The following is a 14334-nucleotide window of genomic DNA, read 5'->3' as shown; positions in this document are numbered from 1 at the left end:
TTCTCAAAAAAGACACAATACAAATAACCGGTAAACATATGAAAAACTCTTTGATCTTACCAGGAATGAAAGAACTATAAGTTAAAGCAAATGAGTCTTCAGAAGTAGATAAGAGGATTTATCCTGTACTGTCCCAGGAGAAAGACCCTGAATCTGAAAGACATGAGAATTTCAATCCAAGGGAGGATTTCCTTTGTTACATGGCAGTGACTTTTTAACAGACTGGCCCTGGCATGGATAAATCATGCCCCAGCATGACCCACCTCCCTTCACTCTAGATGCGCGCTAAGTAAGCTGCTTCCTGATTCTGCTTCCCAGAGAGAGGGCTGCCCTGAACACTAGTTCCAGACCGTCCCTTGGCAGCAATGAAACAGCCACTATCATAAAATAATAAATGAACATTCTGATTTAAATATTGATCTTTGGTGAATTTGGTTAGTGTGAGTCAGGTCTCTGAAAACTGAGTCTAATAACAAAGCCAACATTCTTGACAGGCGAGACTGAGACCAGCTCCTGGTCAGCAGCGACTGTCCTAAATAAAGTACGACACCGAAATTTGCACAAGTGTCCGGCCAGCTGCCCTGTCACGTCGACATCCTCAAAGTGCAACAAAGAACTGAGAGACTTTTAGAGAGAAGTCACAGAAAAGGATGATGAGAGATGAGTGATAAAGCTCTATATTGGCCTGGGTTGAGGAAACAACCTTGAGAGAGGGAGTGTGTTACGCCAACCCGGGGGCCCACAGTGATATGCTCTCAATTCTCAAAACAGATTCAGCAATTGCTGGGCCCTGCTGAAACTCTTCAGAGGAATCAGAGGAAGGCACTGCCACGAAAGAGGAAAAGAAGCTGCTACGCATGTGTGAAAACACCAAAGACGGTAGGACGAAGAACAGGAGGGATGTGTCTCCTGCCGAGATGCAAAAGGCCGCCTTCCAGGCAGGTGCACAGAGGCAGCACAAGCACGAGCCACGTGACGGGTCCAAGATGAGAACAAAGGACTAAGACTTGCCAGATAGCGGAAGGCCTTGGCTTCTCAAAATACCTTCCAGCTGATTGATACGATTGTTCTTGAGGTCTAGCAGTTGATTCAACCGCTCCAGTTTTTCTTTGTGATCTTTACTTTCATTATCGGCTTTTGTCATCATCGCCTCCAGTTCCTCCTGAAACAAAATAACGTCTGAACTTTTCTATTGCAGTGGCCCAGCACCAAAGGGCCCAGATAAAAAGGTGGCACTTGTTCGGGTGAAGGAGACTCTGCTATCACCTGAACAGGGCAGACTGAGCCACTAGAAAAAATGCTGGCGTCATCACAGACTCCTCCAGGACCAGTTGTGCTCCTGGTGCCAGAGGACAAGAGTTTCCTGATTCTGGGAAAACTGGAACCTGAAGCTTCGCAGCTGCCCTTTCCATTAGCTGGGCCCTTCACCAGCTTCTACGCCAAGGTGCCACAGGCCCATGCGAGTCCTCCAGTGCGTCAAAGGACGGCACGTTCTGTGTTGCACGGGGCAGCATGTCGCCTCGCAACAGCCCTGGACACTCGGGCCTCACTTAATTCCCAGTGTGGAAGTGGTCCCCAAGTGCCCATTTATCTACCCCCTTCCTGTACCACCTTTTCTTGCACCTGATAGCACACGTTGATTTTGCGCTGCAGAAGGAGCATGTCTCTGGTCTTTTCTAGTTCCAGCGTGGTCTCTGCGTGCGACACTTGCAACTCACTTAGCATCTGGGACAGTTTCTTTTCTTCTTGGTTTTTTGGTTCACAGGGCTATCGGGAGAAAAGCATGGGTAAAAGGGAACAGAAATATGAGAGGCACGGTAATAACTATTCTCAAAGCAGTTGTTGGTAATAGGAAAATCCCAGCAGCAGGAGTGAAAGGGAACTGTGGCACTTCACAAGGGCTTTCTCCCCTAGTTGCTCATGTTCAGGAGCGGCAGTAAGTTACACAGCCTCTGATAGCTTGTTGGCTCTTCTGCAGATCATTGCAAGTCCTCGTCTGAAAAAGCATTCTAAATGCTGTGAGCTGTAAAGGGTGGGAAAAATGTGTGGAGCTCATGAAGCTATCTGTATTCTCAGCCTTCTCACCGCCTTCTGAAGACTGCCCTCAAGCATCGTCTCTTCCAGGGGTATTTGCCAGACATCCCACTATACAGGGGATCCCTCTGTTCAGGGGACTTGCTTGATTAGGCATGCTCTTACCTCTGTCGGAGCGGTCTCTTGGAATAGAGCTGGGTGAGTGGCTGGTTCAGATTGCCTGTCAAGAGACTGGGAAATTATCTCTTGATTTTGGAGGATCTCTACTTCCTGCTTATGCTTCTGAAGCAGATTGGTGACTTCAAGCTGCAGATCCTTGTTTTGAGCTGGGGGGGGGGGGGGGGGGAATCATCCAGAAAGTTGAAACTCTGTAGTTATCAGAAATCAAGCTTAAAGTTGGACCAAGTGCAAATTAAATTTTCCCACTGATGTTTAATTTATTTTATAAATTTACTTTTAGAGAAGCAATTTCATCTTATTTCTACAGAGGGGCTCCAGCTTATTGACCCAGTAAACTGAGCTGACACTTGGGACTCCAAAAACAAAACAAAAAACACCTGCAGAACTGTAAAAAAAAACACAACACAACCACCACCAGCAGCAAACAGAGCCACTTGACTGATTGGGATAGTGCGAACTTTTTTTTTCTTTTTTTAATTTTTACTTTAAGTAGGCTCCACACCCAATGTGGGGCTTGAACTCACAACTGTGAGGTTAAGAGTTGCATGCTCTATCAACTGAACTAGCCAGGCACCTCTACAGTGCAAACTTTTCTTTTTTAAAAAGATTTTATTTATCTATTTGAGAAAGACAGAGCATGAGGTGGGAGACAAGGGTAGAGGGGGAGGGAGAAGCAGACTCCCCACTGAGCAGGGAGCCTGACACAGGGCTCGATCCAGGACCCTGAGATCATGACCTGAGCCAAAGGCAGATGCTTAACTGACTGAGCCACCCAGGTGCCCCTACAGTGCAAACTTTTTGCTAGCACCAGCCAAACCAGTATCTCCCCAACTCCATTCTGACTTCCATGCTATCAGTTCCCTGTGACACCTCCACTCCCACCCTGACCTGGAGGGAGGGAGAATGGGCATTTGGGCATTTCTGCATGCATGTGTTTGGGTGGGTGGGTATGGGTGTTTCAGGGAAGGAAGGTTTAGTGATCATTTCATTATCATGCATTAGAGGAGGGAGTTTAGATTAGATTATCCCAAAGTCTTTACAATACTTTGTATCTCATATATACTACAAGGTCCTTAGCATGTGCTCCTGAGCTTTATCCCTTTATGGTTCCTAACTCCATTTTTCTTGATATTTCTTTTCCTTCACTCTTCTATGTGAATATATTAGAATCTAATGAAATCTAACCTTGATATGACTAAATATTAAGGTCAAACCTAGCAAAAAGAAGTGAGACAAAGGTCTCTTTGACAGTATTTAAAAATCTTCAGAATAACTATCTACTGTGATTCCGAGTTAAGACGGGAAAATGGAAATAGTAACCAAGAGCAGTAATTTGCTTCGCAGTTTGAGGGGCTAAAACAAAACAAAACAAAAAAGCAAGACTCCCAGTCACCTCTAAAATAATTGGTAAGGATAAAAGGCATTTTCAACAAATAAAGTGAATGTTTAAGAACAATAAATTTAAGGGGCGCCTGGGTGGCTTAGTTGGTTGAGCATCCGTTCAACTCTTGATTTCGGCTCAGGTCATGATCTCAGGGTCGTGAGATTGAGCCCCGCCTTGGGCTCCATGCTGGGCACGAAGACTGCTTAAGATTCTCTCTCTCTCTCAAAAAGCAAATAAATAAATAAAAACAATAAATTTAAGAGTTGTCATCCTCTCAAATGAAAACTCATTACATATAATAACTTCTGCATGTGAGGTAGGTGTCATGCTTTCTTGATTGTAAGTCTGATCTGATTGCCAGCTTGCCAGTGTTCTTATTCTAGTTATCCCTGATCCACACAAAAACAGGATCAGGTGAGGGGATTAGAGGGGACTGGAGAGGACTGGACAAATGCTGGCCCAAGTTCCCTTCTCCCACACCAGACATAACGGATGCCTCACTTGAGAAAGGTCTTCACAGCCTGACCTACCTTTCTCTCTGGACAGCTGAAGTAAGACTTTCCTCTTCTCCTCCAGCTCAGTGTCCAGCTGGTCCTGCAACTGAGAGACTTTCTGCTGTAGCTGTTCTCCTACGAGCTCAGTGCTCCAGTGAGGCTGATTACTGCTATCCAGCATGCTGAGTATGGGAAGCAAGTAAGGAGCGAGGAGAGAGTTGGATAAATACTCAAAGGTGTGTGATGTGACGTCTTTATAACAGTTTCAGCATCTCCTGGGCCTAGCACATCATTCATTCCCCTACATGTTTTTTCTGTCCCTGCTTTCTCTATAACTGTCATTTACCAACTGCCTTGGAACTTCTGGGCTGTACTGAGGAGTTCCTTAGTATCACTTCTGTTTAGGTCTCAGATAACCCACTGAGCAAACAACCCAAGTCACATCTATTTCCCAAGGAACTTGTCCAGCATGATGGCTTTCTTCAGGTACTGTGTAGCAAGACATTCTCAGGCCTGCTGAATTAAAAATGAGGAACAGGGAGGGCACCTGGCCGGCTCAGCCGGAAGAGCACGTGACTTGACCACGGGGATGTAAGTTCAAGCCCCATGTTGCGTGCAGAGGTTACTTAAATAAATAGACTTTCAAAAAAATGAGGAACAAAATATTCCTCTTTTCCTTACTCCACTCCTCTATCTACCTTCACTAATGGCTGGTTTAGAGAATACTTGCCTTTGAACTAGATTATAAATTACTACACTGAAGGGCAGGAACTACCTTTTTCAATGACTGTACCCTGTACACCATTGTAACTAGCTGTCAGGGCAGACCCATTTTGAGTGTAAAACATATGGTCTGTCTTTGATTATTTACGTAAGTGAAGTGACACTGATAATCAAGCTATTACTTCTGCAGATGTCTTTTTCCTATTTTTCATTTGAATAAATGTGGTCTAAAAACAACTTGCTTAAGCCAGTTTTAAGAGTTCTGGGGGCACCTGGGTGGCTCATTCAGTTAAGCGTCTGACTCTTGATCTCAATGTCGTGAGTTCAAGCCCTGCAATGGGCTTCACGCTGGGCATGGAGCCCACTTAAAAAAAAAAAAAAAAAGTTCTGGGTGCCTGGGTGGCTCAGTTGTTAAGCGTCTGCCTTCGGCTCAGGTCATGATCCCAGGGTCCTGGGATTGAGTCCCACATCGGTCTTCCTGCTCAGCAGGAAGCCCGCTTCTCCCTCTCCCACTCCCACTCCCCCTGCTTGTGTTCCGTCTCTCGCTATCTCTCTCTCTGTCAAATAAATAAATAAAATCTTAAAAAAAAAAAAAAAGTTCTTGGCACTTCCTAGCCATACATTACATGATGATCAAAGCAGATAACATTCTGAGTGATGAAGGGAAGGGGCTAATAGTAATGTTTGCTACATAGACTCTTCAAAGTGAATAATCCCCACAGCACTTTGTTTCACTGAGTTGAAGAGCATCAGATATTCCCAGGATGCTCCCATACCATCTCCCCAATCTATCCCCTACAGCCTTTAACTGAGACAGAAGGCATATTTAACTTTTTTTTTAAACTTCCAGGTATTTTATTTTTAAAGATTTATATATTAGAGAGAAAGCGGGGGAGGGGTGGGGAGGGCAGAAGGAGAGGGAGAGAGTCTTAAGCAGATTCCACCCTGAGTGCAGAGCCCAACGTGGGGCTCAATCTCATGACCCTGAGATCATGAGCTGAGCCGAAACCAAGAGTCGGACACTTAACCGACTGCACCACTCAGATGCCCCTAGACTTCCAGGTATTTTAAATTTCAAACTTAATAAATGAATATATGCTTGTTGTAAAAAATTAAAATGATACAGAAGTATATAGATTAAAAGTGAAGGTGCCTCTCTTTGCCCTACTCCAATCCTTTCATCTCATGAGAGGTTTGCAGATTCTCTCTCTCACCCAGGCACATCACACACATCCCCCATAAATAAGTCAGAGTTAACATATTCTGTTACAACTTGACTTTTCTTTTAATAATATATCTTAGACACATAAGTCTACCTCATTTTTAACAGCTTCATAGTATTTTATTGTGGGGATGCAACATTATTTAATCTCTATTAAAGGAAATTTGGATGTTTCCACCTTTTTTTTTTTTGAAGATTTTATTTATTTATTCATGAGAGACAGAGAGAGAGAGAGAGGCAGAGGGAGAAGCAGGTTCCCAAGGAGCAGGGAGCCCGATGTGGGACTCGATCCCAGGACCCTGGGATCATGACCTGAGCCGAAGGCAGACGCTTAACCATCTGAGCCACCCAGGCACCCTCCACCTTTTTTTTTTTTACTATTAGTAACAACGTAGTAATTAACATTCTTATTATATTATATCTTATTATTATATGGAACTGGAGGAGATTATGCTAAGTGAAATAAGTCAAACAGAGAAAGACAATCATCATATGGTTTCACTTACTTGTGGAACATAAGGAATAGCATGGAAGACATGAGGAGAAGGAAGGGGAAAATGAAGGGGGTGGAAATCGGAGGGGGAGAGGAACCATGAGAGATAATGGACTCCAGGAAACAAACTGAGGGTTTTAGAGGGGGGTGGCGTATGGGTGAGCCTGGTGATGGGTATTAAGGAGGGCACGTATTGCATGGAGCACTGGGTGTTATATGCAAACAATGAATCATGGAACACTACATCAAAAACTAATGATGTACTGTATGGTGACTAACGTAACATAATGAAAAAATTATAATAGAAAAAAACATTCTTATTATACATTATCTTTGCAAATACATGTATATGCATGTTTAACATTTTTTTTTTAAAGACTTTAATTATTTATTTGACAGAGAGAGACACAGCGAGAGAGGGAACACAAGCAGGGGGAGTGAGAGAGGGAGAAGCAGGCTTCCCACCGAGCAGGAAGCCCGATGCGGGGCTCGATCCCAGGACCCTGGGATCATGACCTGAGCCGAAGGCAGACGCTTCACTGACTGAGCCACCCAGGCGCCCCCATGTTTAACATTTTGATAGATAGCACCAAATTCCCTTCTAAAAAGACCGTGCCGATTTATATTCTCACTAACAGTGCTGAGTACCAGCTTCCGCTTATCCACACTAGGCATTGTTTTAGAATGTGAGGGCACTTTTCTATAATTGTCTTTTATAACAAACAGTGCTCTGGGACCCAAACTTGTTACTCACTTTTCTAAGAGTTTTTCATAATTGTCATTCAGCAAGTTTCGTTCTTTTTCCAAATCTTCAACTCTCTCCTGAAACTAAGAATGACAGTAGGGTGCCTGAGATAAAAATTGTAACACCTGTGGCCTTGCACGTCTCCCTTCTTCTGTGGAAGAGTGGGGCTTGGGTAGAAGGCTTTCTATGTTCATGTCTCATGTCTATGAGGAGCCATTCAACTAGAAAGACTTGAACCAACTGGTGTGATAGAAACTTTTACTGGAAATAATGAGGATTCTCTGTAGCAAATTTTCATGGTGTCTGGGTTTCTACTGTTAAGGAAGCAGCAGAACATTGTAATACAGCAAAAACTTAAAAAAAAAAAAAACCTATAAATCCCAGTTTTCTCCCTAATGGTGTAATCTTGAGCAATTATTTAACCACTTGGAGCCTCATTTTTCTCATTGGAAAAAATGAAATAGCCATAATGTTGCTAAGATATACTTTTTAACATCTCTGAAATTGAAATGTAACTTAAAACTGATGCCACCTTTCAATTATTACTATTATTTACCTCCTTCAGTGTCATCTGCAGGATGGACACATCTTCCAGTTGGCTCTTCAAGCTCACAGCCTTCTTGCTCTGCTCCTTCAGTTCTGCCTTGAGCTCATTCACTTGCCCAAGGAGGGCATCATGGGCTGCACTCAGGATTCCCTGATTCTGGGGCAAAAGGAAAGTTGCCCTGGGAATGGTCATATCACTCAGCAGAAATATCTCAAGATACTGGCAACCCTAGCATTCCCTAGTGGATGTCAAGAAGAATGGCTTTGATTAATGGCATGGTGCCTTTGCACTGTAAATTGGCCTTGTTTATCACTCTAGCGTTGCTCAAGAAGTATCGTTTCCTGTCAGTGAGAATTTTCCACTCCAGGAAACTATGATGCATAATTGGAGCATGAATTTTCCCAAGGTTCAAATTAAACTTTGGCTCTAAGTGAAGTGATAACTTTTCATGGCTGCCTTTACGTTCTAAGCTATCTGAATGCTTCTTAGGGTGATACACTCTTTCCTTTGCACCTAGCAAAGTGACATGCTAACTCAGAAGTGTGCAGAAGTTCTCTGGTGAGGAACAGCTGTGGCTGTTCATGCTGGGAACTCTGCTTTAGTAACTCTTCATCATGGCCATTCACCTGGCTTCACCTGCACCCCATTCACAGGAGTGAATGGCGCTGAACATTTAAGAACATCAGAGGAGGTGTGCAACACCTTTGTTATATTTCATCACCTTGTACATGCTAGAGGAATACTCTTAGGAATTTCTGAACAAATGCTATATAATTCTCTCTAGCAATAGGCTGAAAAATACTATCCCATGTATTTCAGATCTCATATTTCAGTTTAATGAAAATGGCACAGTAAATATATTCTGATCATAGTAATAGGACATTTGTCTTAATAGAAATTATAGGTCATAATAACTTCGATTTACTTCGCTAAATTCTGGTGTTAGGTTACTTGAAGATTAACACAAATTTTGAGGGGGGGTTATTACTCTTACTATTAAGAAACAGAGATTTAAGCAATCTTTATTAAGTACCTTCTGGAGCAGAGTTTCATATGCCTGAAAGAAAGAAATACATATTATTCTACTGATTTATCAACTCAATATTTGTTTTGATATTTATCTCTGTAAAGCAAATGTTTAAATGGTTAGTTTAAGAGATATTTTAAAATTCTCATAAATCAAGTCAATTTGTGTACTTGTTTACTAATTGCTGCTACTTTTCCTTTGCCCTAGCTTGCCAGGAAGTCTGTGAACACAGCAGATGACACAATTTCTTTAAAAGGCATGAAATGTCATTTATTCACATTTGTATTGCATTTGGTGGAATATCCAAGAAAAAGAGTTATTTTCAGAGTAGGTGCTATCTCTTACTCAGCATGCTTCAGAGAGTTTTCTTTCCAGTTTTAGAAACAGAAAAAGCAACACTAACCAAACCAACTACAACACTGTTACTGGTTGAGCAGGACTGTGTGTTTCATTATCTGTTACATTATGATCATTATAATTATTTCACATATATTATTTTTTAATCCTCACAGCATATCTGAGAGGTAGTTGTTATTACTGAAACCTTAAAAATGAGACACCCAAAGCTCATAGAGTTAAGTCACTTGCTCAGAGTCATAGGGCTATCAAGAGGCAGAGGCAGAACTTTACTTCAGCCTGTCTGATTCCAGAGTCTGTGCTACCGACCACCATATTTTACTGCTAAGGGATTAAGAGAAGGCAAACATTTTTAAGTATGTGTGCAAGAAACAATGACTAGAAAGACAAACTGCTGGAGAAAACCAAATTGTAAAACCTACATTTTAAACAACTGTGGGTGAGTACTCACCATTTTAGGTCATCTCTACCACTACCACTAACATGGGTAAGGATTTAGAATGGCTTGCTTCCTTTTTTCCTTTAATGCAATGGAGGAATAGATGGGGTTTAAAAAAAAAATGTAATCCTACAAATATTGCTATTTGCCCATACAATTTTAAATTATCTTCCTTCCCACGTTTCCACATTCTGTAAGTGCTACCAAAATTAACCAAGTCAAACGAATACAAGCATATGCATAGTTCTCTCCAAAACACAGGTTTGGGGGTTGACCTTGTGAAGATGCCTTTCATCCCCATCAGAAGTACCCAGGGCAGTGCTAACTGTAGCCAATCTAGATGAATGACACCACCATCATCTTCTTGCCCACGCTAGAGACCAGGAATCATCTTTCATTTCCCTTTTTTCTCCACCCATTCCCTTTTGGTGATGAAGTCCATTCTTCTACTTTCTGGAAGTTCCCAATACAGCCCTTTCTTTGTGGGCCTCTCTCACTGCCTTGGTTGGGACCCTCAGCTGTCTCTCTTAGAGCACTGCAGTCATTTTTTACCTGATCACTTCACTTGTACCAGCCAATCTTTATTATTCACTCCACTGCCAGATGATCTTTCCTTCCGGGTTTGTGATTCTGATAACTCTGGTACAAGTTAACCCCACTTAATTCCACCTTAGAAGGCAGGGCTTGAGCCTTCTTCCTAATAGAGAGATAATGGAAGTATTGGGAAAAGAATGGACTCGGAATTACAAGGCTTGGATTTGAATATCCCCTATAAGTTGTGTGACAATTTAATTTCTCTCAGTTGTGGTCTTCCATGTATATAATGGAGAAAATAATACTGACTCTTTTCCCCCCCCATACTGGCGACAGACAGTCCCCACTGGAACTGGATGCCTGATTGGGCCCAGTAGCACTTCTCAAATAGCCAAGGACGCCAGGGGTCTGAGATTTGAGGGCCCCAGGCCATCCCACACTGCCCTGCCCTGGCAGCTCACCTCTTGAACTTCTGTTAATTGTGCTTTTGTTGCTACCAATGAAGTATTCCTTTCATGTAAGAGCTTCTTAAGCCGAATCAGCTCTATATTCTCCTTAATGGAAGCTCTGGAGAAAGAAGACAATGCTAAGACATTCTGTGAATGGACAGAATTAAACACCCTTTCCCTCAATACTGTACCAAATAAGAATATCTTCCTCTTGCCTCTTGCCTTTTTACCTCGCCCACAGCATACCAGAAGTAGGAAGTGAGTGTATACCCCAATAAATAATCTCCTCTCTCCCATTTCCCCTCATATTAGCTGGGATTCAATACAGACACCACCAACCTTAAACCCTGTGTTATGAGAAAACATAAGAGCTATTTTTAAAATTAGGGTGCTCACAATTTCCCATAAACCTTATAAAGTCCAGCTGAGTCTGAGTCCTGTTTCCTTAGAGAAACCAGAAAGGTATAGATATGGAGGGAAACACAAGGGAAGATTATTTCTCAACCTAGGAGACCATGTTTTCTTTATTATTTCTAAGGTATTGAGGTAGATTTGGGTTCATTAGGCTCTATCTCAATGATTCCCAGTCTTAGCTGCTTCTTAGAATCATCTGGGGAAATCTTTATAAATTTAGTGCCTGAAGTCCACCCCCAAATAATTGAAAGGGAATCTCTGGGGTGGGGCCCAGGTTTCTGTGGGTTGGTTTGTTTGTTTTTTAATTTTCAGGATCTGTTTATATGAAATAAATTATAAGATACACAAGCTTTTGATTTTATTTAATTTATTTATTTATTTTTGTGTGGTATGTTCCATATTGTTTTACCTCATATATCATTATTTTAATATTATCTTTTTTGGAATAGAACATTTTTTCTCCTCCAAATTTTTATCTAAATTCAAGTTAGTTAACATGCAGAGTAATATTGGTTTCAGGTGTAGAATTTAGTGATTCATCACTTACATACCACCTAGTGCTCATCACAACATGCCCTCCTTAATCCCCATCACCCATTTAATCTACCCCACCCACCCACCATCCCTCCAGGCTTTTGTACTTTTAAAAGGTCTCCAGATTGAAAACTATGTCTGAATATGGATGTTTATAGCAGTTTTATTCATAATGGCCAAAATTTGGAAGCAACCAAGATGTCATTTGTAGGTGAATGGATAAATAAACTGTGGTATATCCAGACAATGGAATGTTATTCAGGGCTAAAGGAAATGAACTATCAAGCCATGAAAAGACATGGAGGAAACTTAAATGCATATTGCTAAGTGAAAAAAGCCAATCTGAAAAGACTGTATAGTGTATTTTTCCAACTAGATGACATTCTGGCCAAGGTAAAAATCACAGAGACAGTAAAAAGATCAGTGGTGCCAGAGGTAAGGGGTAGGGAGGGATAAAAAGGCAGAGCACAGAGGATGTTTAGGGCAATGAACCTACTCTCTGTGATACTACAATGATGGATACATGTTTATACATCTGTCCAAACCCATAAAATGTGTAACACCAAGAATGAACCCTACGGGGCGCCTGGGTGGCTCAGTCGTTAAGCGTCTGCCTTCGGCTCAGGTCATGATCCCAGGGTCCTGGGATGGAGTCCCACATTGGGCTCCCTGCTCGGCGAGAAGCCTGCTTCTCCCTCTCCCATTCCCCTTGCTTGTGTTCCTGCTTTCGCTGTCTCTCTCTCTCTGTCAAATAAATAAATAAATAAAATCTTTAAAAAAAAAAAAAAAAGAGTGAACCCTATGGTAAACCAAGGACTTTGGATGATAATGATGTGTCGGTATGGGTTCATCCACTATCACAAAAACACCACTCTGGAATGGGATGTTGACAGTGTGGGAGGCTGTGGGTGTGTGGTATATGGGAAATCTCTATACTTTCTGCTCAATTTTTGCTGTGAATCTAAAATTTCTCTAAAAAATAAAGTCTACTTTTAAAAAAGTTCTCCAAAAAAGAATGATGCACAGTGAGGACTGAGAACCCCTATCTGGTGATGAGGATGAAAAAGTTTTCCTTCTGTGATGTGAAACAGCAAATCTTCCAATGTACATAAACATTCTCTTTAGGTGAATCCATTTCTTAACCCACATGGGAATTTAAGATTTCTCAGACTGAATTTAAGATTGAATTTAATCCCAAGCATTCTCCTTTCCTCTGCCAGAGTTAATAAGAATAAAAATCTCTTACTTTTTCAGTTCATATGGTTTGAGGTATGGAATGCCACACTCTTACCGAAGTTCCATGGCCTTCTGAGCACACTCCAAAGAGCTTCTCTGTTCAAAATCTTCATCTTTGGACCACATTTTCTCAGGAGACTTGGGTGGTTCTTCCACTAGCATAGTATTGCTGGTCATAACATGAGCACTGTTAGGCATGCACAGACCAATGAGTTTAGTCATAATTATGACTTTACTGAAAAATTACATTCTTAGAATTAGGAACATTAATCACAAAAAAGAAGAAGTAGAAATTGCTCTCACAGGGATTTAGAACTGAGTTCTCATATGTATGAAGAGAAGTTAGAGGAGTTATTAATTTGGTATGTGTGATGGATAATATTACAAAATACAGCTCTCAAGTGTCAAACAGAAATATAAATGAATTACGACCTAAGGGAGAAAAATAGAAAGGGAAAGAGAGGGAATACTTTCACCTAGGAAAGGGCTTTTATTTGCCTTTCCTTCAAAGACAGAGAGATGCCTATTTCCCATTTTTAAGCAACGAAGTTGAAATTTGACCTACGGCTGACTTTCATCTTCTCTGATTATGCTGGGAAGACTTGAAAATGCCAACATTCACTTGTTCCCTAAATGATGTATTTCCAATTAAAGCTGAAAGAGTAACAGTGTAGGGTAAATGAAAAGAACTCACAGTTCACTGGATATTTCACCTCTGGTCTTCCCATTTGTCACATGGTCCTTGAATGTGGGAGGGGCTGTGTAGCTCAGCCTGTCACTGGGCCCTGAAAGTTTAGACAGAAGACCCTGCAACAGATTTCTCCAGAACACCAAGTGCTAAAAATAGGTAGCCTTGAGACCTGGGGGAAATCCCCATAAGGACCACTGATCCCAGAGGAGAGGTTCTCAGTCTTTACTCTTGCATAGATGTGCAACTACAGACTTACTAAGCCAGCGGGACTATAATCTGCCAAGTAAGGGAGTATAAGTGGGAAGAAGAAGGGTGCAAAGAAGAAAGGGACTGTGTGTCTAATGCATCTTTATCTCTGGTGCCTGGTATGTAACTGGTACTCAATAATGCTGAAGTTAAACTGAACTGAAACTGAGACTTACTTAATTTTTCTACTTTCAGCTGTTTTTGCAAAGATTCATTTGGCTCCAGCAGGAAGTTTGAAAATGTAGAACCATATGAAACAAATCTAACATTGAATCCCCAGGGTAAAGACACCCCATTCCCATGGAGTGAGTAGGCTAGGTGAAGGAAATTTACACAAAACATTTTACTTAATTCAGTGTTGGGTTTTCAGCAGCCAGAGACTCTCAGCCGTTTGGAATACAGAAAGAAGAGAAATTTCAAGTGCTCACTCACAGCCTGACTTCTAGGCCTGGACTTCAGGAATGGGCTTTGTACACCCCTGAACTGGTAGAATTGTATGCAAAGTTTTGACCATGTACATGTGCACTTTTCTTGGAAGGAGACCTAGCTTTGATCATGGTTTCAAAGGAGTCCACGTCCCCCCAA

At 41.7% G+C, this 14334-nt stretch overlaps 1 protein-coding gene across 3 annotated transcripts in view; it reads right to left on the bottom strand.

Annotated features, from left to right (window-relative positions):
• Nucleotides 1-14334, bottom strand: part of RPGRIP1 (RPGR interacting protein 1) — a 67252-nt gene that overhangs the window by 38320 nt on the left and 14598 nt on the right. The window contains exons 5-14 of one of the 3 annotated variants that reach the window (XM_064570789.1): nucleotides 13507-13597; nucleotides 12868-12981; nucleotides 10641-10746; nucleotides 8856-8879; nucleotides 7832-7978; nucleotides 7285-7358; nucleotides 4129-4274; nucleotides 2200-2360; nucleotides 1624-1767; nucleotides 1012-1162 (exon numbers count right to left, since the gene is read on the bottom strand). In XM_064570789.1, coding sequence (XP_064426859.1) covers nucleotides 1012-1162; nucleotides 1624-1767; nucleotides 2200-2360; nucleotides 4129-4274; nucleotides 7285-7358; nucleotides 7832-7978; nucleotides 8856-8879; nucleotides 10641-10746; nucleotides 12868-12981; nucleotides 13507-13597 — 1158 coding nt within the window. Of the gene's footprint in view, nucleotides 1-1011; nucleotides 1163-1623; nucleotides 1768-2199; nucleotides 2361-4128; nucleotides 4275-7284; nucleotides 7359-7831; nucleotides 7979-8855; nucleotides 8880-10640; nucleotides 10747-12867; nucleotides 13000-13506; nucleotides 13733-14334 lie in introns of those variants that run through there. The other 2 variants (XM_045900501.2, XR_010405109.1) reach the window with 2 other exon arrangements.

The sequence above is a fragment of the Mirounga angustirostris genome, unplaced genomic scaffold (genome assembly GCF_029215605.1).
Source record: "Mirounga angustirostris isolate CCGP_5_RB_7025 unplaced genomic scaffold, mMirAng1.0.hap1 SCAF_9, whole genome shotgun sequence".
In the NCBI taxonomy this organism is placed as follows: Eukaryota; Metazoa; Chordata; class Mammalia; order Carnivora; family Phocidae; genus Mirounga; species Mirounga angustirostris.
Note: the sequence above shows the minus strand (reverse complement) of the source record. Positions and strands in the feature narration are given on the sequence as shown.